At 42.3% G+C, this 25,840-nt stretch overlaps 2 protein-coding genes across 10 annotated transcripts in view; one reads left to right on the top strand and one right to left on the bottom strand.

Moving 5' to 3' along the window:
* TMCC1 (transmembrane and coiled-coil domain family 1) overlaps nt 1-1,780 on the bottom strand; it is a 74,756-nt gene extending 72,976 nt beyond the window's left edge. For 4 of the 6 annotated variants that reach the window (XM_071439234.1, XM_071439232.1, XM_071439229.1 and 1 more), the window contains exon 1: nt 1,650-1,780. The gene's annotated coding sequence lies outside the window, so the exon portion shown is untranslated. Of the gene's footprint in view, nt 1-882; nt 1,553-1,649 lie in introns of those variants that run through there. The other 2 variants (XM_071439238.1, XM_071439231.1) reach the window with 2 other exon arrangements.
* A 150-nt stretch (nt 1,781-1,930) lies between these two features.
* On the top strand, nt 1,931-23,650 carry TRH (thyrotropin releasing hormone). Of its 4 annotated transcripts, XM_071439248.1 has the most exons (4): nt 19,153-20,068; nt 20,158-20,214; nt 21,104-21,318; nt 22,182-23,650. In XM_071439248.1, exons 3-4 carry the CDS (start codon nt 21,126-21,128, stop codon nt 22,757-22,759), a joined length of 771 nt encoding a protein of 256 aa, XP_071295349.1. In that variant the 5' UTR covers nt 19,153-20,068; nt 20,158-20,214; nt 21,104-21,125; the 3' UTR covers nt 22,760-23,650. The 4 variants fall into 4 exon arrangements, with proteins under 4 accessions (XP_071295351.1, XP_071295349.1, XP_071295350.1 ...); XM_071439250.1 differs by lacking the exons at nt 19,153-20,068; nt 20,158-20,214 and adding an exon at nt 1,931-2,249; XM_071439249.1 differs by lacking the exon at nt 20,158-20,214.
* Nucleotides 23,651-25,840: the final 2,190 nt, after the last annotated feature.

Raw genomic sequence — 25,840 nt, 5'->3', positions numbered from 1 at the left:
ACAGCTCAAACTATGACACAAAACTGCTTGGAAAACCAAACTCAGAAATGTGGTAAATGTGGTAAATTTTATGTGGTAAATGGAGGAGGGAAACCCCAGACTTTATGGAAACCTGAAGTTCCAATTTCTTTCTAAAGCAAATTCCACACAAAGTAGATCTTTCTCCATCTTCAGTTTGCTTCCATACTTTGGATGGCTTCCAGACCAGCTGGATGGGTTTATCAGGCAACAGAACTGGACACAGTGTACACAAAGCTCCAACAAACTTGTTCATTTGGTGCCAGAACCCTATGTGGCTGCAGAGCTGCTGAGCAGCACAAACCCTGCAAGCTGGGGAGCGCCACTGTCCCCAGACAAGAGAGGGAAGAGCTCCCCCGGGATCAAGACAGAAACAGCCCTTCCAGTGAGTACACCTACTCACCGGGCCTTCCGTGCCTCTAGACACTTCCAGATGGACCAAGAATTTACCCTAAGAGAAGGATCATGACCAAAAATGGAGTCACCTGCCACATGTTAATCTTGAGTAAGACAGAGTCAGTGGTGAGCATCAGGGACAGCAGCACTTACTCCCTGGGCTGAGGAGAACCCAGTGACACTGGCTCAGGTCAAGGCATCACTACTTCAGTGACCACACCAGTAGCCTGGACTGTTACTAAGGGCTTCCAACCTGCAGAAACACCTGATTTTAAGGTTTGTGGATGATGGACACTGTTTACTGATGCAGTGGGAGTTACATTACCTTCTTCTGCCTCCCCCTCCCCTAGACTTCGACTCAGACCTTTGTACCTTCAGTTCAGACCTTTACACCTCCTACCCACCAAGAAGCCTCATTAAGTTTCCCTATTGATAGAGATTTTTAGTGAAAGCAATGCTTCCACCCACCATGGGAGTTTTGCTGGCCACCGCATTTGTGACTAATGCACACCAGGTACTTCCGTGTCTCCAGTGACAGCAGCTGCACACAAGTCACAAACAGAGTGTCAGCTCCAAGTCTCGTGAATTTTAGCACTCATAAAGCTTCGAAGCTGCTGCTTTACCCCTTAAGCTCTTTACTTTAAAGGCCTGTCACTGACAATCTGCTTTTAAGCCGGCAAATTCTGAGCTCGCCGTGAAATAATTCATGTCTTAACCATCTCATCAAAGACAGCCAAGGCGAGCAGGAATCAGTGAAGCGAACACACGCCTCAGCCCGCCCCAAACCAACGCGAGGGCCGAGGCGGTGCCTTGCGAACCTCCGGCACAGGCCACACGTGCGTGGGGCCGCCCCCGGGAGGGCCCAGGGGGCTGTGGGGGCCGCGGGGATCGGGGCGGTCGCGGGGGCCACGGCAGGGGCCGAGGGCGCCACTCGCCACCGCCGGGCCGGACATCGCCCCGCGAAGCCCGGGCCCTGCGTCCCGGACGACGGCCCGGAACGGGGCGAGCAGGGCGGCGGGGCCGCGACCGGACAGAGAGTCCTAAACCGGCCGCAGGAGCGGGGGCGGTGAGAGACAGCCCGGCCGAGCGGCGGGTCTGGGGGTGGATGAGGCGCTCGCGATGGGCGCACGCGGGGCCGGTCGGGCGGGGTCCCCTCGCCCCGTCCCTCGGTTCCAGGCGTTCTCCCGCCCCGTTCCCGATCCCGCTCCCGATCCCGCGGTCCGTCGGTCACTCACCGGCCGAGCGGCGGCCGCTCCATCCCCGCGCGCCGCCACCGCCCGGCCCGGCCGCGTGACGTCGCGCGAGAGGTGGGGCGGGCGCGCGCGGTGGCGTCACCTGCGGGGGCGGGCCCTGCGGTAGGGCACGCCCTCCCGGCGGCGCCTGCGCGGTGAGGCCCCGCCCCAGCAACGCTGCCGCGGTCACGTGCGGGGTGGGTGGAGTCAGATCAGTTCCCGGTGTCGCTGCCGCTGGTCTCAGACCGGCCCGTTCCCGTTCCGCGGGATCTCTGCTTGGCCCGTTTCCGTTCCCGTTCTCGTTCTTGTTCTGCGGGGTCTCTGCCCGGCCCGGCCCGGTCCCGTTCCCGTTCCGCGGGGTTTCTGCCCGGCCCGGCCCGGCCCGCTTCCGGCCGCGGCGGGCGCCGGGGCGGCTCTCGTTCTCTGTGCTGCGGTGGCGGCAGATTCGCACTCCAGACAGTTTTTCTCTACTCACCTCTTCCGTCTCCCGCAGCCCCTTCCCGCTGGGCCCAGCCCCTTCGGGCGCAGCCATGGCTGAGCTCCCTTGGGTGGCTCCTCGCCTTGAGACCCCGTCACCCCCCCTCAGGTGTGACTCCCGCACAGGTGAGTCACGGCCCCCTCAGCACTGACTAAAGCACAGCCTTCCAAACAGCAGGGAAAACCCACCTCCCCCTGCCAAACACCCTTGGCTCTGACCTCTGGGTCGAAGGAGCAGGAAAGGACAGTCATGCCAGGGTTGGCTTTGAATAATTACCATGGATTGAAATGTCCTTAAAAGGTAAAATCCGTGAATTTCCACCACAGCAGACACTCCAGCCTGAGGTATCTCAGATCAGTAGCATATTCCCAGCTGAGTATTAAAGGGGCTGTCATCTGATTTTCTGGTCCCCGTGACTAAATTGCTGTAGCTTTGCTCTCATGGTCCAGAAATCCTAGAGACCCTTCAATGAAATTATGGCTCATTATAACTTTGAAGGATGCACTTTAGTCTCTAGACAATGGTGTAATGCACTAATATAATGAAAAGTACACTTCCATTTGCAAGATGCTCTGTCTCTTGTAACTGCTCCAATGCAGCCAAAGAAGTTAGTAAAAGAAAAGCAATTAATGCAAATAATAATAAAAATTTAGTCTTTTTCATGTTTTTGACTTTCCAAGAAAGTTGGCCTCATATCATTGCTCTTGAGCTAGATAAATGTGATTAACCCGCACTGCAGATGGAGGTGCTGTATTAAAAACACCTTTCTCAACTGCCCAGGTACAGGGCACCCGATGCTCAGAGGGTGATGCTCAGCATCAGCAAGGGACGCCAAGGCCCCACAGCTGATCTGCACAACTTCTCTGCATACACCAGCATGTGTCCTTGTTGTGTGACTGGATTGCTGTGGATTCCCAGTGCTGTGCAGAGCACTGGAATGAAACCCTGGACAGCTTTTCCCCTTGGTAAGGCACAGGTACTGCACAGAGTGTGAGTGTAAACCGACTGTGTGCAAACTCCTTCTACCCAGCGCTGTCAGCACCTCGCAGCACCTGGGCTCGCTGGGTCCCACTTCAGTGGCCCGTGCACCCCACAGCTGCCCTTGGGCACCCACGCCACTGAGTGGAACACTACGCCGCCTATGGGCGCCACACCTTGCAGTGTGTAACCCCAGGGGGATGCCCAGCAGTCAGACGTGAGGGCAGACGTGTCACACGCGTGTCGGCTGCACTCATGTAGGCTGAGCACAGGGCAGCGGGGGGCACGCCGGGCGGAGCCCCGCACCCCGCCATGGCACGTCCGTCCGGCAGGGGGCAGCAGCGCCCCAGCCAGGTGAGCTGAGCTGGGAACGGGCTGGGACTGCGCTGGGACTGAGCAGCACGGGCAGTAGGTGTTACGGACACACACTCAGGCAGATCACACCTACCGATAGCTCCAGGGTCAGGGTACACTCACATTAGGGCTGAAACACCTGTTTCATATCCGTTGTCCGGGCTAGACTTTCCTACTGGCCCTTTACTGTTTACTACTGACCCATAACCTGCACTTCAACTCAACACAATTATTATTTTCTGTAGAAAACCTCAAAACTTAAACTTTGTTGATGTCCTGTCTGAGAATCAAGACAGAAATGGTTTAATTCTTCCATTGTACAAAAAGGGAAGAATGACTGAACTGAGGAAGTGCGGAACTACTGAAACCTTTGGTAGCAGGTCACTGTTGGACAAATGGAGAAGGCACACAGCACTACTTAATCAGAGGCTTCAGGATCCCGTGTGGGCTTGGATCTGCAAGTGAAATAAATCATAGCATGTGTCTCAGACTGGATAGCCAGGTGGTGTCCCTCTACAACAGAAAGGAGTGGGCAGGCATTGCTCCTGCTGCTGTTCCTAGGAGTTCACACTGCCCCTCTAATGCAGTACTCAGCCTCATTGGCACAACTGACAATTAACCAAATGTTAGCAAGTCATTCATTAGTCTGAACCCTGTAAAAGTACCCAACAGCACTACATCACTCAGAGTGACTGTGCTCATCCTTGGAAGGACCACAAGAGCCTCACTTCCCTGTTGGCATCTACTGTCAGCAGCTACTCTTGCCATCTAGGTGTCTGTCCTGCCTCACACTTAATGTCCATATAGAGCTTAAACAAGGAGCTAAGCTTGTAACACTGAATTACAAAGTTGGGAGGGGTGTAGTAAAAATGGGGTTTTATTCAAACCAATGTAGTGTTAAAATGGATTTGGGAAACAGATTCAGGTCAGTTAGAAATCAATAATCAAACCTGACTATTATAAATTCACAAATACATTTCTGCATTTTTTCCTTACAAAGTTCTTTGCAAACTGCAGTTGAAATACCTAAGAACTTCTAAAATGCTGGGATACAAATGAAATGTGGAAACTGCAGGCCTTTGAGTTATTCAGGCCAAGTGAGCTGGTTCAGGCAACAGACTGTGAAGGACAGACTTGTACTGAGCATATTCTCTCCATTTTCAACAGACTTCTGGGGTAGGCTCAGCTTTGGCGGTACTGTGTGACCTGAATTTCACAGTCTGCCTAGAAGCACAAATCAGGCTGGGAAAAAAATAGATGCAAGAATGCAGGAGGTCCTTGTTTTCCACTTCTTCCCTGTTTTCCATTTTAACTGTGTATATGAGAGAGAATGAGAGAATAAGACTGGCTGAGGAACTGCATTATGCACTGTGTGCCCTGAAGTACAGAATATCAGGGAACTGAGGGATAGCCTGAGGTGAAAAACTGATGCTGGACTTAATGATTAATCCAGGTCATTGACTTGAGATCTGGCTGACAACATCTGAATTTGGGATATTTAAATCCAGGATTAAAATTAAATTCTACAAATTTTAAAATATGTCCATCCCACTTTGGTCAGTTTACAGCATCTAGGTATGCACCATGTTTTAGAGCCCGTAACTATCTTCCATTCAGACTGCTGCAAAAAGGCTGTGCAATATTATGTAGTTCAATCCCAGTGCATTAACTTAAAATTACCTTTGACATACTTCAATTAACTAACCAGTGTGGAGTTAAGCTTGGAGTAAAATCACATCATAAGAACAAAGTGTGGGAACGTGTTAGGCTAAGCTCAGTTCTTGACTTGCACGCAAGTAATAAACTAGAAATTCATTTGCAATTATTTTAAAGCATATCTTAAAATTTTTCCTCTGAGTTTAGTAGAGGTACTTCACAACCATAGGAAGACTGTTGGCTTTTAATGCAGTTAAGAGAACAAATTCTTATTGTGGCCTATGTCTTGAAGATTTCCAGCTATGATCTAAGAACGCACCTTTGCTTTCAGATGAAGAGGACTAAGAGAGTACGGGGCAAAGTGCCTTTTAAAATTTTAGTTATACTTTGTATAAAGCTTTTTACTGCAATACCATTACAGACTTAGGTGTTTACACTCCTAAGGCAAATACAAATATTTCTTCCTCTCCATGTGTGTAAGTGAGATAAAACCATTGAAGTTGGTGGGAGGCATCAGCACTTAAAAGTTTTCATGATAATACAGTTATATTAGATCTTACAGGAACCTATAGCACATATTGTTGGTTTCTCTATAACTACATCTGAACAAGATGGGATTTGTGTCACCAAAATAGCATAAAAAGAAGAAACCACAGCCCTGAGAAACTTAAGAAGCCCCACAAAAAATCCCCACCCTTGTCTGGCAATTTTTGAATGACCAAGGCTTCTGTGTAACAAACATGCAACCAACCTTGTCCATCAGAAAGATTCAGAAATTATTTAAGATTAGCACATCTAACTCTGGGTAAGCAAGCGACACAGCACTATTCTGTTTTGCAACTCTATCTTTAAAACTGTCTGACTGCTCAGATTTCTTCCCATCCCTAAGCTGCATGTTTTACAATGGGAGAAGGAGAGAAAGGGTAAAAAAAGGGCACAACAAGGGCTGACTACCCAATAAAGTATGGAGAGCCAGGAGCCAAACACCTGGCACAGCTGGCAAGGCAGCAGCCTCCAAAAGCCAGGCCTCCCCTAGCACCTGAGCAGGATCAACTGGAGAGGCCCAGAGGCTGTGGCCAGGTCTACCAAGCCTAGATCACCTGTCTTGCCTCTACAGACCTGCCTGGCAATCACATGTAACCCTGGTTACTGTCACTAGAACTGATCCTCACCCACGAACTGACGTCGTGGCTGGACCTCGTCACCACAAACTGCCCTGAGGCTCTGGTTGACTCTGGCTGCCATTGTCAGTGCTGCCCTGTGCCCTGCGCACAGGTGTGCCCTCGGGTGCCGCACTGGGAGGCCCCTGCCCCACCTGCCTTGTGGCGGCTCACATCCTGGTCCTCCATCCCTCAGTGAGCCCCTGGACTCACTGCTCTCTGGCAGGTTTACTCTGAGCCTCTGCATAAGAAGAGGAATGTGGATATCTTTCTGTATTTCTGCCCAAAGGCAGGCTCATGGCAATCATCCTATGGGCATTAGGTCTGACTATTGTGACATGGCAGGGGAAATCTCCCAGCCTCAGTGTGAGGGAAAGCGTGGAGTTCACATGGACAATGATTACAAACACTCTCATCTGAGGCCTCATCCATATCCTCCTGGCTGAGTCCTACATGAGTGGGAAGGGGCTGACAGCATTCTCACCACTGCAGCAGGTTATTGCACTGGGATCTGGAAGAACAGCAGGTGACAGAGAGGTCCCGAGGAATGACACGAAAACACTGCAGGACACCATCAAAGACATTATTGATCCAGTCACTGGAATTAGATGTCTCAGAATTATTAAGATTAACTGCAGGGTTTACTTAAGAACAAAGGATCAATACTTAGCTTGGGAGGAATGATTTGGTGGAATGATAATAAGTTTCTCTGTGACATTGAATGATAAACTCCCAGTTCTCATACACTGGGAGAGAAAAACATGTTTTCATGTTTTCCTCTAAGTAAAAACTGCCAGGTTTGCCATCTTTCTAAGGATGCATACAGAAAATGAAGGCTGTGAGGAGACAAAAGGGATTCAAGTGTCGCCGACATCTTTTTGTGAAATCTTTTCTTAGGATTTTTTCTCTTCTCAGAAGCTGAGGCCTCAGAAACAAAATGTAAACAATGGTTATCTGCTGCTGTGGAATGCAACAGGTCCATCTGTGACTGGCCCATCTTGGATGTTTATAATTCATGGCCAATCAAGGCCAAGCTATCTCGGACAGAGTCCAAGAGAGCTGCCTTTTGTTATCATTCTTTTCTATTCTATTCTTAGCTAGCCTTCTGAGAGACAAAACCTTTCCTTCTATTTCTTTTTAGAATAGTTATAATGTAATATATATATCATAAAATAATAAATCAAGCCTTCTGAACATGGAGTCAACATTCTCGTCTCTTGCCTCATCCAAGAACCCCTGTGAGCACTGTCACATTCAAGCAGTGGCCAGTGCACTCAGCTGCATTTCTCAGACTCAGTGCTTTCAGGCTTCACAAGGGGAATACAAAGCCCATGTATACTCCCTAGCTCAAATTACTGGTAGGAACCTTTGTGAGAATAAAACTGGAGGTTCTTACAAGAAGGACGCCAGCATACAAGAGAGAACTTTAGGAAAAATGCTGGAAGGAAGGACAGCAATAATGATGAGGCTGAAAATTTTAAAAACTAAACTCCAAAGGGTCTGAAGACCATAGCAGTAATCCAACTAGAAAGTGCTGAATGATGGTAGTGAACTACCTTGATATGGTTCTGCATTTGAAAAAACAATTTCTTTTGTTGCAGTTTACAACTATTAAAAAAGTAACTAGAGAGACAATTTGTAAGAGCAATCAGAATCCAACCCTGCCCTTACTCATCAGCTTGTACTTCTCATGAACACTCACAGGAGACACAAAAATGTTTTAAGTGTTTTAGTTAGTTACATCATTTCACCAGCTTTCTTCAAGCCCTTCCACTTCCAAAAAAACCCCCAAAAAACCAACAACAAACAAACAAAACCCCCAAACAAACAAACAAAAAAAAACAAATAAAAAAGTAAATATGCCTTGAGCTTCATGATGCTGCAGCTTTGCTGAGCAAACATATGATTTTCTGTAATGAACTGAATATATACCTACTTGGAGTACAAGATTAAAGCAATCATTTACTCTAAGTGCTATGTAATGCAGACATAGTTTAAGATGCTTTATGACATCAAAGGAGAAAGAAATACTGAACACAGAACATGAATTATCTGTATAGCCCAAACTATACAGACATTTGACTTATTGCTTTGTTTTACAAAAATCACAAAAATTTGTCATGCTCCATACAGGAAGCTTTTCCTCTCACTGACTTGGTCAGATGTTAAAAATGTAACATAAAAGATTTGTCTGTTCTCATAAACATGACTTGCCAACAAAGAAGTTTGTTCTGCATGAGGTACTACTGGATCAATAAGCAAAAGGCCGAGAGGAAATGTAACCTACCAAAGAATAGACACATTTTGCTGGAACGATGTGTTGTCATTAGGTATAATTGGGCAAATGGCGGTGTGATCTCCAAAGCCTCAGCTGATCATATTCCCCTGAGTACATTAATAATTTCAGGGAAAAGTGCATTAACTATGCCTTGCTTTATTGTACTGCTGAAGTGGAGAACAGGTGTGAGAAAACAAACAAGTTTGTAATCTTTGCTTCCTTTCCAAATGAATTCTTAATCACTTTGGCTCTTATTTACATACAAGATTTAACTTTTTGATAATTATGAGAGCAACTTGGCAGCTTCCCTTTTGTGGCTCAGGTAAGCAGATTCAAGAGGCTTTTAATTCCTAGTACTAATACATATAGCTTATTCAGGTCTTTCTAAAAAGGCAGATAACATCATGCCCGCCCTTGACAAAATAAGCAAAGATCAACAACACAATTGTTGCCATTCTAGACTTACTTGCACTGAGAAGCAGGTCTTATTGCATCAGGATGAAAGCAGAATATCATTTCAGCCTTTGTCATGGGAATGTCTAGCTCTGTGCCAAATTTTGACCCTTCTTGATACATCTGATCAGTATGCTGAATTAAATCAACTGGGGCTGAGCAGTCCCTACAATTTATGCAAGCATGAATTTGGAGCAGTGTGGATAGGAAGAAAGAGGAATGAGAGTGTCTTTTCAGTGCTTGTGTGCAATTAGATCTGATAATGGTTTACAGTGACACAGATGACACTGGTCTAACACCAGCTGCCCCAATTCTACTCTCAGTACCTCCATCTGGGTGACTGTGCTCCAACTCTTGCACCACCAATTCATTCTAAAACTAGTGAGTTCTTTGAATGAAGAAAAATATCAGAAAATTATCACCAACTGCTGCTTAATTTCAGGGTCACCAAGTGAGTATTTTAGTTTTCTCCCCAGTCTTTCTGCTCCCCTAAAGGCAGTTCTTCCCTGTGACAGATGCCTAAAGGAAAAATGCTCCCCTGCTGAAGACCCCTGGTGGAAGCATACATGTCACCTGGCCAAACAACTCAAACTTCTTTCTTTGCTCTTCAGTGGCTCAATTAGGAAGTCAGAGTGTTCTTGTTTCCAAGTCTTATATGAGATGTGAGACTTAATTTAAAGACATCTTGTTCAGTCAGAAGCACCTAAATGGTCATTGATTGTTTTTCCATAGATGGATATAGAAAAACAAGTCTTAAGTCTCTTTAAAAACACAAACTGTTTGTTATTTGTGTTCTGTTTCCATTGCTAGACAGGCTACAGGGTTTGTGTTAATATTACTGAAATAAGACAAATACAAGTTTGAACAAGCCAAGCCTAAACTCTTACACTCCTGAGTACCAGGAGAATTGCCATGTAATCGAGACAAAATTGTTCAGGCGCAGTCATGTTAATTAGAAATATCTGCAAGGATCCTGGAGAGAGAACATCTGGTTGGAAAATTTCCATCATCATTTGGATGCTGAAAATTCAATAACACAAGGACAATATTACTTTATACCAGTTAAAGATAATAGGATGGCTATAGCTCCCCTTTGGTTCATTGGGCTCTGAACAGCACAGCAGCACCTGTGCAGTGTTCAGGAAACTTCTGTCTGACCATCCAGGAGCCACTCTGGCATTCACACTTGCATCACCTGAGCTGGGACTGAGGCCCCTTTGCAGTTTCTACCCCCACTCTCACAATCAGACCAGGTTTCCTTACCTGGCTCGGACATTAATATATTTCCTGAAGTAGATAAACATTAAATAAGCAAAGACCTTTTAGCAACCTCTGGCAATATCAAGTCAGATAACACAATATCATTCATTTAACTTAATCTTTTCACTTGGGTTCCTAGGAGATAGCAGTTAAATTCTGCTACAATCACAAACTTACTCTACACCTATACAATTTCAATGGTTGCAGTTGATTCACATGCTATAGTAGGGCTCTGCTTCTGCTCTCACAGCCAGAAAAAGAGGACAGTACCTGGTACCTAGAAGCTGCCACTGTTCCATATGTTGTCAGATCTTCAAAGGATCAAAGCAACCAAGACAACAACTACTTGAGCAAACCTGGCTACTTCCTTTGTGTTTAAATGGGAAAGATAACCCTTTGAAAATGTCACCACTTAACTGTAAATTCACTGTCATTACATTGGTTTTAATTTTTTGTGTTGTCAATTTGTCAGGCAGCTAAGAACTCTAAGAACAGAAGTTAGTGCAGAAGAAAAAAGAAGTTCTGTTAGTTCTGTTAGTGTAGAACTAACAGAAGTTAGTTCTGTGGATTACAAAACTTGTAGTCTGCAGAATTTGTAGTCTGCTAAATTTTTAATTAGGGAGGTCCAGACTATATCACCTTGGAGTCCATATTCTGAAGCAGAAGTCTAAATAAACCATGATCTACTTGTAATCAGAAACTGTTTTACCTCATAAGGTCCCCAAACTCTCTATTACTGTAGATCACTAACCCTGTAATTAAATAATCTGCAGCTACCTGAGGCTGAAAAGGACTTAATAACTTTGCAATTTAAGTTTGCTACAGAGTGAGCACATTGCACCTGTCTTGACTGGCAAAACTGGCTTCTTTATCCAAACAAAGGAAAGAACAAGCTAACTCAGAGCCCTTTTTACGTACAGTTTAGAGCTCCTCTGTAACCACTGCTATATTATGTCTGGCTGGGACAGAGTTAATGCCAGTGCCAGGCAGCCTCTGCATGTCTTGATAAGCTATTTCAAATGTCAAAATATTGGGTCATATTTTTGAATAAAAGCTATAAAATAGAATGTTATGAAAGTTTTAACTTTGTATTTTCCATGATGATCTCTGAATCACTCATGGAAATGCAGGTGTGAAAGCAACTCCCAAGAGGTTTTTTTTTTTTTACTTTTTCTAGTTGCTTTACTTTTGTTACAGTTTCTAGATGTGTAACATTTGCTAGGATACCTATAGATCATCACAGAGGAAATTTAACAAAAGGATTGCTTTTATGAATGTCCTTTTTTCATCCTTTGGAAGTAATTCCAAACCCTGCATTCTCTTGTACCACATTCAAGGAAGACTATCACCAGCCATTCCAGGAGTGCATTATAGAATTCCATCACACCATTTAGGTGTCAACATAGAACATTTCAAATCTGATAGCAGCTTCAACAAGGAAAGAAAGAAATTTGGAGGAGAAAACTGTTTATTAAAGGCATCAGCAATTTGTAGAAAGAATCCTGTGAAATTGCTGATATTTAATATATGTATGATATAAAATTGTGTTTTTGTCACAATTGACCACACCAAAGCTTCACCAGAGTCAGATTAAACACGAGTTTTGTATTCACCATTTTCTTTACTAAGATTTGCATGTCATGCCCACCAGGCTTGGTGAAGTCTACTTGCTCCCTAGAAAAAACCCCAACAAACTATAAATAACAATTTTTACTTCTCTTGTCATAATTTGTGACTGTTAAAGCATATCACAAGCATCAAAACTCTCTGTATCATATCACTATAGCTTATTTGTGGACAGGGAACACAAAACTCGGATATTTAAGGGCTTACTTAATTCCAGTTCCCATCTACGAAAAGTCTGAGTAAGGTTTTAACTATAGTTGGATTTTTGCCTCAATGAGTCACTGAAAATCACAGAGCAATTCAATGTAAGAGACAGAAACAAAATCAGCTCAGTTCTCAGGCTCCATTCAAATCAAATGTGGTCTCCCAGCTTGGTGCTTATAAAAATACAAGATATATGCTGTAGTTTGCATCTGCAAACCATTCTCCAGCTACTTTTAAATGTATCTTTGTTCATGCTCAGGCTTTGCTGAAAACACCCAGGGGAAGAGAATGACACAAAACCTGAGAGGCATACAGACTTTGTGCCTCACAGTCTTCTCAGCAGAAGCAGGTGTTAAATGACTCAAGGAACTTCTACTCCAGTGCTACATGTTCATTCACTCAGCTTCCCTTGAGATGCACAGAGTCTGCCAGCTGGACTGATGAGAAGAGAAATCCACGAGAATATCACAGAAGCTATTTCTAAAAATCAACACTACTCCTGGTCTCAGCAGATACCTCACTGACCTCATGTGTGTCTTTATTGCCCCATAAAGAACAATGACTAGTATTTGTTCAATAATTACAATTCCTGTCCCCAAAATGGCATCTGAACACCTATTGATTCTCACTTTATGCTGTTTGCTTGTAAACAAACCCATTAAGCACCCGTGGAAGAGTCTATCGTTATTACAATGACTATGAAAGTTATAAAGGTGCAAATTAGATAAAGGTCATTGTTGTTATGTAGCTCATAGTACAATATGAAAATGGTCTTGAGCAACTGGTTGTGGAGACCTTCCTCCCCCTCCAAGTCTCTTAGCTGCACATCAAGCTCCATCTAAATGACTGCGCACAATGAGCAAGGGAGCAGTTCTGTACTGAGTACTCCGTAAACTTCCCTCATATTAACCAGTTAGTTCACACAATCCACCAAGGAAAGAACTCCCAACCTACTGTGCTCTACAGAAGGCACACATCTGATATGGTAGCATATCAGATCTCTGGTGGCTTCTGTGGTTAGTCAAGTACAGGCAGTAGCACTTCCCAGTTGACTTCCAGCCACACGTCTAGTGCCATAAATCCATATATTTGCTACAGTGAAGGCTTGGATTCTAAGTAAGAGCTTCCAGTTTCATTGGTATCATTAGTAATGGTTGCAAGTGACAGGAATAAAAATTCCTGTAGCCACGTGCCCTGCAGACACAGTGAGACTGATGGACAATACTAGAAACAGTAAACTATATCATTAATATTTGCTAAGACCCTCCTATAAATGGCCTGTGCTGGAATCAGACAGCAAAACCTGCACGTCTTTAACCTTCTGGTAATGGCAAGTGACCAGCTTTCTTATAAGCCTTTTCTTACAAAAGGGAGGAAATTCATGCCAAGATAAAATGACTGTCTTCTTTCTTTCACATCCTTTTTCAACACTGTAGCAAAGCTCACAAATCAACTCTAACCTGGTCCTGATTAGCTTGATGCTGATTTACAGCTACCCAAACTCTTGAAATATCATATTTATGGCCAACGCAACTGACATGATTACCCCACCTTCTTGCTTCATCATTTCATACACCTCCAGGTGCACGTGTAGATGTTTGATAGGTCTACGTGCACATGGAGATGTATGCATATACACCTAGATTTAATTCTAACTCTCTTGGGAAGACAGTTTCAGATTTTACTTCACCATAGTACTTCTGAAAAAAGGATTCTGATCTTCACTGTTGCTGTGCTACAGGACTCCTAAAATGAGTAGCTGAAAAGATAAAATGTCTACTCTTACTGCAGGAACATGGTCAGCAAATTTAAGCCCTCACAAAATGAGTAGACCAAATAACTTAGTAACTATTAAGAAAGACAAAGGTACTAGACAAAATAGACAGGAACAGTTCATAAGTAAAATCCAGCATTACACACATTCATCATCACAGGCAGACAGGAACACCTGAGGAGAAGGAGCAATACCTGAACTGTTACCCAATTCAACCAGATCAGCTGGCATGACTGCTACCAGAAGTTAACTTTGTTAGTTAAACCAGATTCCTGTTCAAAATTCCTCTCTACGTCTGATTCCAGAATGCTCCTCCAGTAGAAGAGCGGTTCTTAGGTGTTGTGTATAGATAGGCACAAACACGTCTGCCTTGCTGAGGTGGTCCTGCCATGGGCCCATTTCCCTTTCTTAGCACATCAACATATACAAGTTAAGGGTAAATCACATTTGTGCTGCATCCTTAAAGCCAGGCTTGAGGTCACTTTACAGAATAATTTTAAATGAACTTTGAACATTGTCTTTTACAACAGCCAAATGCAACAATAAGATATACACGTCTTTAATTTTAAAAGCTGCTATAGAAATATTTAAATTTTGAGAGGATGATGTTCTACAGTGAGGCACAAGGAACATGTCTGGAACTTTTCATTCTGCTTTTACATCCTATTCTTACTTGTGCTCTCCGATTCCCAATCACTGGGGATGCACCATTTGTGTCAAGCCTTCAGGAGCTTTGGAGCCTTGTACCTGACAACTGTACCAGCCAGGACTGGCAGGCAGACTATCCAAATATGCTCTCTGCTGATTGCTTCTGGTGAACTGGACAGGAGTACTGGCTGCAAGCTGAGGATTGTGGACTTCAAAATCCAAATCAGCACTTTCAAACACTTGGTGCCAAACACTAAATCTCTTAGCAACTCTACCTCACAAATTTCCATCTCTTCACACCAAATTATGGCTTCTCTGTCATAATTAGTATGTCTTAGCAGTGAGTGTAAGGGACAGGCACAGAGCAAGCACATCACCATGTCACTTCTTTAATTTCCATGGAAGTAGTGATCTTCTATCTACAACCATCCAACTGACTTTGCAATTTACCTCACAGTGTGAATCAGAGTTGCTTCTGAAAAGTAAGCTGAATGTTTTCTACCATTCTAAATCAAATTTCCCCAAATCTATTCTTGCTATATGATGAAACTTGCCCCAGTTCAAACATAGTATTTTGGCAAGGTAAACTGAGCTGTAAATTTTCTTCATCTGATGACTGTTGGAAGTAAACAAGATCTTGAGTCTTGTCATCAGTAGCTGCGAAAAAACAACAGGGTGGGCAGCTGGAAGGTTTTTTTGGTGCTTGGAGGCATAGAGCCATGTCTGTTTCAGTAAGTGACATTTGTTTTGAAAGATCCTGGACTGTGCCTGAAACAAGAATCAGGGCACAGAAATATTCTTTCTGATGATGGCAATTTTCTTCCCAAATCACAGGGTTCACTTGACTAGAAAACTATAGAAATGATTCTGCATAAACATTGTTGAGATAATTACAAAATAAAGAATCACTACAATGAATCTATTGAGATCTTTAATTCCAAACTGCCACCCTCCCAGAAAGAATAAACTGTGAGTTAGTCTGACTCTTAAATATACAATTAAGCCTGTCAAGTTTTGGCTGCCTAATATGCTGTTTAATATTGAAAAATCTGTCATTTAACCAATATGTGGCATTAATGTCATAATGCTTTGGGTTTGCTTCCTCATGAACAATACAACTATTTAGCCGAGACAAGCAACATGTTATTTATACACCTTTTGGCAACAGTTTTAATGATATGTGGGATACTGCCCTTTCCTTCTAATATAATAGTTCCCTTTTTGGATTGAAATTGATGAGGAGAGCTGTGTATGTGTTCCATGAGGAATTTACTCAGTAATTCTATTAAGGGCTTCCTCACAAAGAAATAAATGTTCTCAATCTCCTTCAATACTCATCCTACTCATTATTTAAAACAGAAGGCCTAATCTCTCCATATATTAAGTTTCCTCAAAGGGTTTTCTATTAGTTTCAATGAATTCAAAAAATTAGGCTTCAACACTTTTATGTTTGCAAAACTATGAAAGTCTGGGCCTTACAGTCAGAGCAAAAGGTTTTGCCATTTCTGGAATTTTTGACAAGGAGGTGTCAATTGAAGGTTACACAGCCTTCAAAAGGAATCCTTTACACATCCTTACCATGTTCAGGTCATGCTTCAAGTGCCATTCAACATCAGCCAGTAGAGCTTCTAATAATTTCACCAGATTCTCCAGCCCAATTCCTTCACCTGGGTGTAACTAAAGCTCACCCCCAAAAGGCCGCAGAGCTTACATCACAAACAAGTGTTTACCACTACAGACTCTTGCACTAGGCAACAAGAGAAGTACTGTGGTGGGGGCTCAGTGCTGGAAGAAAGAGAACATGATAGACGAGTTACCTTCATTTCCCTTCCTAGATTTTATATTCCCAGCTAATGAAAACAAATAGGAAAGCTGTCCTTATTATTCCTCAAGGGTTTTGGTTTTGTGATGACTTGCAGCAAAACCAGCTGGGCTATGATAAACTGATCTGCTGTCCATCTGAAGCCCCCTGGCTGGGTACGTTTACACAAAGGGATCTTTTTTTTTTGCTAATACTGGTGGTGACCACAGTAGGCTGCATTTCAAAAACCTCCTTCATGTGTCATTACATCCACTCAGAACGGTCTAGGTCCATTTACTTAGCAAATGAATTTTGGGGACTATCTATTCTATTCTATTCTAGCAGATAGAAGTTGGTTAAAACTCTGCCTCCATTAATTATTAATATTTAATACAAGGTTTGTAGATTAGGTATAATATCTTCTATTGTAGTGACATCTATTGCCACGAAAAGCTGACAGTTCTGGGAGATCACAAGTCCTTTTTTAATTCTAAGAGGAGAGACAAACTTTCAGACATGAATGCATTTCCTTGGGCCTAAGAAAGGTTTGTACTCCTGAAGGCTTGCCTCCCACGTAAAACTATATTATGGGTCTAATATACCATCTAAAGATCATTGTGGCTGTACATACTCTGGCACTCCGATGTCATTAAAATCAAAATGAAGAAAAGCTGGAATTATACCTCTCACAAAAATACAATACATCCTCCTCCAGGGCAAACTATTTACCTGTTCTTATGCAGGAAGGATCATGTTAAGATATCACATGGAAAGAGAGAATTGTCCACCTATTACTGATATCCATCTCCCTAATTTTCTGCCTGAGCAGTTCAATCAAGGAACAAACAGGGAGGAGTGATATAAAGAAACTGTGCTTTTACATTTTCCAGAGAAAACAAAATATCTGATTTGACTCTCATTTCTGTTAGCAAACAAGTCATTCCTAATTCACAGCACTGTTAACAAGAGGAAGTTCAGACAGAACAGCTTAGATTTGCAGTCATTGCAAGAAATACAATTCAGGAAATATCCAAGAGGTTAAAGTTATTTAAAGAGATGAGAAGATCAAAATTGCAGTCCTACTGACAGTGTACAGTTAATAAAAATTAAGGGGATGCCTTAAGTAGTCAGTGAAGGTATTTCTCTCATTCTTGCACACAGAAGTAAAGCCATGTAGGTAACCTTTTAAATGAGAAAGATGTGTGTCTTGTGAGGTTCTACCAGAAACCAAACCTATTTTCTATAAAGGAAGGCTAACTTTAGACCAGAACAGATTCTGGTCTCACTTCCTAATTCTAAAACTACGGATCTGTGACAAAGGGCAAACTACTTAAAATTCAGCGTCTCCTAGTGAAACTGGTAACAAATGCAATGAGCCATAGATTCCAAACAAGAGTATTTTTTAGTCCTATAGGAAAAGAAAAGCAGTTCCCATAACAACTTCTATATTTCAGGATTCCTGGAGGGATGACTATACTAAAAATGAGCAATGTACTTCAGTTACTTATCTATGACAGTGACAAGAGCAAGGCAGTCAAAATAAGATGTAGAAATTCAAAAATCTGCCAAGGAGAACTTTCTGCCCAACTCATGGCTGACTAACTGTACAAAACATGTCTATATTCTTTAAAACAGAGATGCAACTAGGGTTAGCAGCAGATTTCCCCATTATTCCCCTTTGAGATCTTTTTAGGGACCAACTCTGTGCCCAGTGACAGCCCCAATGTGAAGGCCCCACTGCTATCAACACCAACACTGAGCTGGACAAGTGCTCAGCACAAGTGGAGGCACCAGGATCCTGGTGCCACATGGTGAGTGACTGCAGCAGCACATGCAACACGCAAGCTGGAGAGGGGAGTACAGGAGACCTCGGTCCTCACAGATCACGTGTATGGGTCTGACTCTGGTTTTGGAGGAGTTATCTGCCTCCCAGTTTTTTCATTTAGAAGCACCTTGAGAAGCTGGGGTGCCCTTGAGAACATTTAAAAGAAAATTTGGGAACTTCCTCAACTGAGCTGACACAAAAGCTCGAGGGACTTGATGCACTGGCGATAAAATACAGCAGTTGGACAAAGGATTGAGGATCACAGTGATGCTGAAATGCTGTATTTAGGTGTGAAATGTGGTAGTTCAACATCTCTGTGCAATTCTAGAACCTACCACAGACTTAGATGTGGACTGGGAGCCAAACCCTGTGCTGACAGACGCTCTGGGCAAGTCTGGGGTGTCAATGTATTTGTGACAAGACAAAAAAGTATAGCTTGGAACACTCTGGAGTTTGAGGAAACAAACTCTCCTTCCTACCCATGAATTCATCTCAGTGCCATGAGTAATTGTGCAGTCAGGGAGAGGAAAGAACGTTTACACTCATTAAACAAACCTCCAGAAATCTTTTAAATAGAAAAATCATCTGTAGGGGAAATGAAGCTGAAAAAATGTAGCTGGAAAAAAGCAAAACAGAACTCTAAAAGAAAGGATATCATACTAAAATCAGACAGTTTTCCAGCTGTGAAATAGAAAAAGGACATTTTTCATTAAAAACCCCAACTCTCTGAGGGGCTCAATTTTAAGTTTCTTCCTTTAAACAAAGCATTAAAACTACTAAGTGAGTCCAAAATACAATAAAATAACTCTGAGCAAAGAGGCAAAGCTGGCCAGACCGGAAGTCCTGGGCATTGCACTGTGAATATAATTTTGCACCTGCTGAAGAGCTTTGCATGGGGATGTAATAATAACACAGTGCTTTACACATGTTCTCTAAAAGTAAGCTCAAAAGTGTGTCAAGAAGCAGATTTTAAGGAGAATGAAACCAGGCAGCTTCCCATTTCATCAATGCCCACTTTCATAGGGCAATCCAGTAACTGTTTAAACTCAGGTGTCGTACATGAGAGACCTTATGGAGTTACTACACCTAGGAAATGCCAAGGAGTTGTCCCCCCCTGCACGAGCAGTACTGTGTGGAGCAGTATGTTAAGTAGACAACAGGTTAAAGACAGGGAGTCTTATTTCAAGTCACAATAGTATAATGCTTTTTGAAGCACATAGCAGCAACATAAACATGTTTTAATATTTAATGCTATGCACCTCATATTCTAAAATACTTTTTGTGGAAGCCTATGCCAAAAAAATATGGAACTGTGAGCCAGAAACTGTATAGTGTCATTCAGAATAAGAACCCAGGGGTATACACTTATTTAAATCTAATCCATTACATTTTTGCCATTGTCTTTCTTCCCTAGCCTAATTAATTACCTACCTCTCTGCTTTTATTCCAAAACACTTGCTTAATAAAGGACAAACAAGCTTAGTTTTGTTAAGCAAAGAAAACCTCCTTTTCTTTATGCTGAGTTACATAAAGTTCAACATAATCTCTTTAGAGAATGGGAAAATAATGGTTTCGGGGAGCCGAGCATGGATTTATGGAGGCCAGCAGATTAATGTGTGAATCTTAAATGCATTCAAAATGCAGCTCTCTGAGAGCAGTAAAAAAAAAAAAAAAAAAAAAAAAAAAAGGCAAAAAAACCCCCACATCATATCCCCTAAATTACCTCAGAGCTGTTTGCATAAAGGGTCCAGAGGCAGTAGACTATAAGTACAGAGACGTGAGCCCTGCAGAGAGCACACAGCAACGCTTCTGTTGGACACTCCGTGTGCCTGCAGCAGCAAAAGGGCAACTGAAGCTCAGGTGCACAAACCTGAGCTTTAAAGGACTTGGCAGATGCATCAAGCAAAAATCTGAAACTACAAATCAGGTAATTTATCAAATAATTTCCTTTTTAGCAGATTTTACCGTTCTGTCTAAAGATTGCTCTGAGTCAAATTGCCTATGTGATGTTCTTAGGGCTGTTACTCAAGGATTTGATCAGAACTGATAAATTCAATCCTGCCAATAAAAAAGGTAATGAACTGATTTTCTATTTGGGAAATTTGTAGGACTTCATAAAATTGTGCATTTCTTTTACGTTCTGAAGATATAAGATAAATGATTGCTACAGTAGTATTGAAGATGTATTCCATTCTACTGAAGGAACTCTGCTTACTGTAAAATAAATCCCTAAGCATGTTAGGAATTCAGTGCTAGCTAGAAGAAATAGGAAAACACTTGGTATCTGGGCAAGAGGTAATAGAGGATACAATTATTATTATGTTTCTGAAAAAAATTTAAGGTACTTCCCTCAAGAAGTACCTCAAAAAGTTCCTTCAAAATTTAAGGTACTTCCATGCAAGAAATCTCCCTGCCACACAGAGCATAGCTGTCTTCTTAGCCTGACAAATACCCAGCACATGGCTACTTTAAATGTATAGAAAAAGATAGCAAAAAACTAGTGGATTATTTAGGTTTGCCTTTAACTAAGGGTGGAATGGAAGTGCTGCTAATCTCAGTATCATTTTAAAAATAACTCTTAGCAAAGGGAATTGCCTGATGGAGATGGCAGGTATAGGTGTCTACACCTTGTGCATACAGAGTTCAAGGAGGAAATTATGTTTGCCTCTTGACAGAAGGCAGAGTAAAATCACTGTTTTTCAGAATCACCCATGCCTCAGGAAGTTCATATTTATTCTGCCAGAAAAATGAATAACCACCTGGTTTTAATTATGAAGAATTTAGATGCTTTGAAGGATAAAAAACAAACTGAGAGGTTAGTAACAGAAATGAGGAAAGACCCTAAGAGACTTCAATCCCTGCAGCAGTGCCATATTTGTTTTTCAGTGTCTGGAAATATTGCTGTTATTGCTAGGTTTGCTTGCTCCATCCTCCTCCCCTGTTGTTCTCTGTCCAATGGAAGTTGCAGGAACCCCTGTCCCACAATGCCATCCATCCAGCTGCCCCTGCTACTCCTCTTCTTGACCTCGTGTGGTGTTTGCTTCAATGGGGAACATCTCCTTCCAGACAAGAGTGAGAACATGGGAGAAAGTCCCCTGGAAGACATCCTTCAGAGATCTGAAAGCCTCATTCTTCAGTCTGTCCTCAAGAAAGCTGAAAAGGAAGAGATTAATAAAGGTATATATATCACTGGGGACACCCATTTGGTAATAGCATAGCACTTGACTGAGATTATTAGATCCAAGGTACGATTTCCAGGTCTTAATCTTCTTGCTTAGCACTGGAACTAAGGGAAAGGGAAGGATAAGAGGGCTGCCACAATACACTGACAGACAGTTCTTCACAGATGCTTTCTTTTCTAAGATCTCTTTGCTCAGGAAAGGCTGTACTATCACTAAGCAGCTGCTGCATAATGAAAAGGTTAGAAGCTTGTCACAGAAAACCTGCTTGTCCAGCAGGTACTTCCCTAGGGAAGCTCTAAGAGGTCCCATGAAGGGCATTCTGCAGCTGTGGACCCTGTACCTAATGTAAATTCGAGGTGGGGGTGCTGCCATTCACCTACTGCCCTGATTCACTGGTTCCTATCCCTTAACAGAGGCAGGCTTTTTCCATGGCTGGGAATGCTAGAGGCTGCTCCAGTGTCTACATCTCCCACCTTGTAGATGCTCTGCTACCAGTTGTCACCGCAGTGGAAGATCAGACTCAGGGATTGCAAGAAACAGCACAGAGGTGCCTTCCAGCAAATAGGAGCACTGGGTCTTTCCTTAGTGGAAGACGAGCTGGCCCCAAGTGCCCACAGGAAAAGCCATTCTCCCTCTTCACATCAATGCTGAGAATTGGTTGTGTTGATCCAAGCACTGAAATATTAAAAAGAGCCTAAGAATGAGTAAGATACACTAATAGTGTTATGACTGGTAGCTGGAAATACTGAGTTGGCTTTCAAAAAGCAACAGATTATGATCCTGCTCCACAAATTCCTATTACAACTTCCTTAGGGAGGATTATAGGGTTTTATTAACCATATTCTTTTCCTTGGACAGAATCAATTGCCCCTCTGCTACAAGGGCTTTCCAAAAGACAACACCCTGGGGAAAAGTACCTAGGTAACCTGGAGAAGAGACAGCATCCTGGAAAAAGAGATGTTGAGGAGGAGACATCTTATGGAGACATTCAGAAGAGGCAGCATCCAGGAAAAAGGGAGATGGAAGATGACCTTGATGTCTATCTGGAGCTGAAAAGGCAACAGCCTCCCAGCAGAAAGTCACTGTTGGATCAATTTGCTTACAGCCCTAGGGCACAGCTAACCTACATGAATGAGTTATCCAAAAGAGAACATCCAGGCAGAAGATATCCGATGTACAGGCACCAGCGTCCTAGCAAAAGAGGCTGGAATTATGAGGTAGACGAATATGGTGAGAAACGCCAGCATCCTGGAAAAAGGTACTGGAATTCTGACAGCTCAGATGACACAGGTCCCTGCAACTTTCAGGAGTCACTCACTTGTCACAAAGGCAACTTGTTGCTTGATTTAGTAGAAGATGTTAGCAGAGACAGGGTAGAAGAAAAGCGTCAGCACCCAGGAAAGAGATCAGCATGGGAAAGTGAAACAGAGGAATGAGAAAATAATTGTGTAGCACTTGCATTTGGTGAAGTAAACTGCCAAAATCACCAAATCACCAAAACATCCCGTTCACTTTTTTTTGGCTTCCTGCTGCTGACCTCTGCACCTACCTTTCAGTGTGTTAATGCTCCCATCCAAGTTAATGGCTTTGTCACACACTTAAAGCAAAGGAACTAAAGGACCCATCTGAATGGAACAGGCAAGTACTGAGAATCTTCAATTTCCCAACTTTAGGAAGAGTGCTTATTTTCTTAGGAGCCCAGACCCCAAAATAATCCAGCTGTGTGTTCCTAAATGAATAAAACAGGCTCTTAAATTTCTGTTCTGACGCTACTGAAGTAGAATAATTATATGGTTTCCTCTCACATCAGTGCAATCAGTAAATAGTGAGGAAGAAAAAAGAACATATGGCAATTGTTTCAAAATTAAATAGAGCAGGTTTTCAGTTTTAAACATTCTGGACACCTGAGTCCTTGTCTGTCCAGACAGTAAACGCTATAGAGAGACAGGAACAGTTTCAAATGGAACAAAATAAATTAGTGATTTCATAGTTTGTCTTGGAACTGGCACAGGAAAACCCTCTTCACCTAAGAGGCTACAGAGTGCAAATGGTTAATGCATCCCTGAACATCTCAAGCACACATTGTGACCCCCCCGACTGTGTACAGCCCACACAAGAACTCCCACCCTGGTGTGTCCACACTTCAGTCATGCCACTTGAAATCATGCCTTCTCCTCAGGCATTTAATAATAAAGCAAGAAGAGATCTGTCTCTTTCAGTGAGGATTTCTGATTTTTCTTCTCTCAAAGGAATGCTTTTACTTTCTGTGGTCAGACTTCCAAAAGTGTTTATTTGATATGAGTTATTCAATAAACAAGAATAGTCAACTCTGGTGTCCTTATTGGTTGTGCAAACACACTGCAATAATGTGAAAAACATACAACCAACTCAAGCTAAATAAAATAACAACAAAGGGTATTTTTCTATGTACAATCTCCTTGCATGCCAGTGGTCAGCACATACTTAACTATTACTTAAACTATTTCATTACAGAAGTGGAAGGATGATAGGCTCCCTTTTAAGACCTTTCACCTGTATGACACACATAATTATGCATCTAGGCTAAACTCACATCAATTGTGTCACACACTTCACAGGGAACTTGACAAGAAGCTGATTTCCTGTTTGTGGGTCTAAACAATATTTACTGCTTTTTGCAATTGATATGCAGTTACTGAGCACACTGTGTTACTCATATCACTTCTTGTACAAAGAGGTTATAGCACATCAATATTTTGCTAAAATGTTATTTTTACAAACAAATGAGTATATTTTCCATCAACATTCATCCTCAAGATCATAGAGACACATTAGCTGACTTGGAACTCCTCCTCAGTTACAGAAGTCAGCTTTGCAGAAATCAGTTTAGCTACCCTGAAGAAAAATAATTCATCATCTCACAAGTTTCACTGAAGTTAGATGCTCACAGGTTGATCAACACTTCATGTGGTCTTTCAAACATTTTCTAACTTTGGAGGTAATATGATGTTCAGTATGTGACAATGGAAAGACATCTTCTATTGACAGGGGGTTTCTAATAAACAAGTGCTGAAATCCTTAGAGAAGATAGGTGGGGACATTCCATATACTTCAACTTCCTTCAGCACACTTTCTGTATATGATGCTTTTTAAAATGCTTCATTTGCATTTTATCAGGGAAAAACCGATTTCTCTGTAGAATACCATTTCATATACCGTTTTGGCAGTGAATGAATGCTTCCTAAACCTTGGGGAACACTACTTGCTATGAAATTTTAAAAATAAGTGAAAAACAGAAAATAAAAAATACCAATTGGGTAAACATGGGTTACAGCTAGGACTACATATTTCAAAAGTTCTTTTTTTTTAACTCACTCCAGTATTTCAAAATGTCCAGATTCTTGTTTTAATCAAAAGGACATTTTCTTCCAGTATCTGCGTGAAAATTTCATCTCTATTTATTAATTTTTCCTGTTTTCTGCAGTGTTGCAGCCATACTAACAGGCAAGTACACTCCTTCTCCTACAGACATCATTCTCAGAGCATTGACTACCACAGGGGATTTCACGCTTTTGTGAATATGAAGCACACACAAGCACATGTTCAAAGTTAAGTATTTGTCAGATTTATCTACACCTTAAAAGCTTTTTGATTCTGGAGTTTGGCTAAGAAACTAAGCAGAAAATAGACAGCTTTTATCCTATTATGCCATGCTTATTTGAATAGCAAATATAGTGCAATTTCTTAGCAATATGAACAACTTAGATACAAATATACTGTTTAGTTATGACATAAGAATTAGTTAATTGCACATCTCTCTCTCATCATCTTATTTTTATTGTACACCTTCCCCTCACTGCCACTTTTTATTAGAACTTAGGAGAATTTAATAGCCATGCAAACATCCACAAGTAACTAGCTTTGCTCTGTCACTCGCACTGTGACAACTGCAGAACAGGCCTTACAGTTGCACTGTTCCCTGAGGAAGTGCTCTGTCTGTCAGACAGGCTGGGGCTCTTCAGGAATGAGAACAAACCAGCAGCAGACTTGGTCCAAAGGTCATGGAAGTCAGTAGCAAAATCTGCAGAATCTGAATTAATTCCACAGAGCAAAGCTGTGCAATGGCTGTAATGTGGCAGCACAGTCACGCAAAATCTCATTTCTAGCTCTAATTGAGACTAAACCCACCTTGCACAGATGAGTTCTTTGTTGATTCCACTGCAGTTTCATATATCTGGGTATTATTACCAGTTACTGAGACATAAGGGAGCTTGATTTGTAAAGCACAGATTTTACAAGTGTCTTCAAAATGAGTTTTGTTTTATTGGGCGGAGAAAGTTCATGAGAACCAGCTGTATAATGAACATTCCCTGCAACTATTTTCAACACCTCTCAGCATTACTGTTCAATGCCCCCTCCCACACACTTATGAGCCTTGACCACTTTGCTGACCCACTGTAATTAGCATGGGCTGAGTGTTTCCGAGGGACATGTGGCCCCAACAAACAACTTTATTACTACTTATAATGGCTCATTAG

This window comes from Agelaius tricolor, unplaced genomic scaffold (genome assembly GCF_023055355.1).
Source record: "Agelaius tricolor isolate 1412-34295 unplaced genomic scaffold, bAgeTri1.0.p SCAF_14, whole genome shotgun sequence".
In the NCBI taxonomy this organism is placed as follows: Eukaryota; Metazoa; Chordata; class Aves; order Passeriformes; family Icteridae; genus Agelaius; species Agelaius tricolor.
The sequence above is the reverse complement of the archived record's forward strand: the minus strand, read 5'-3'. Positions and strand labels throughout refer to the sequence as shown.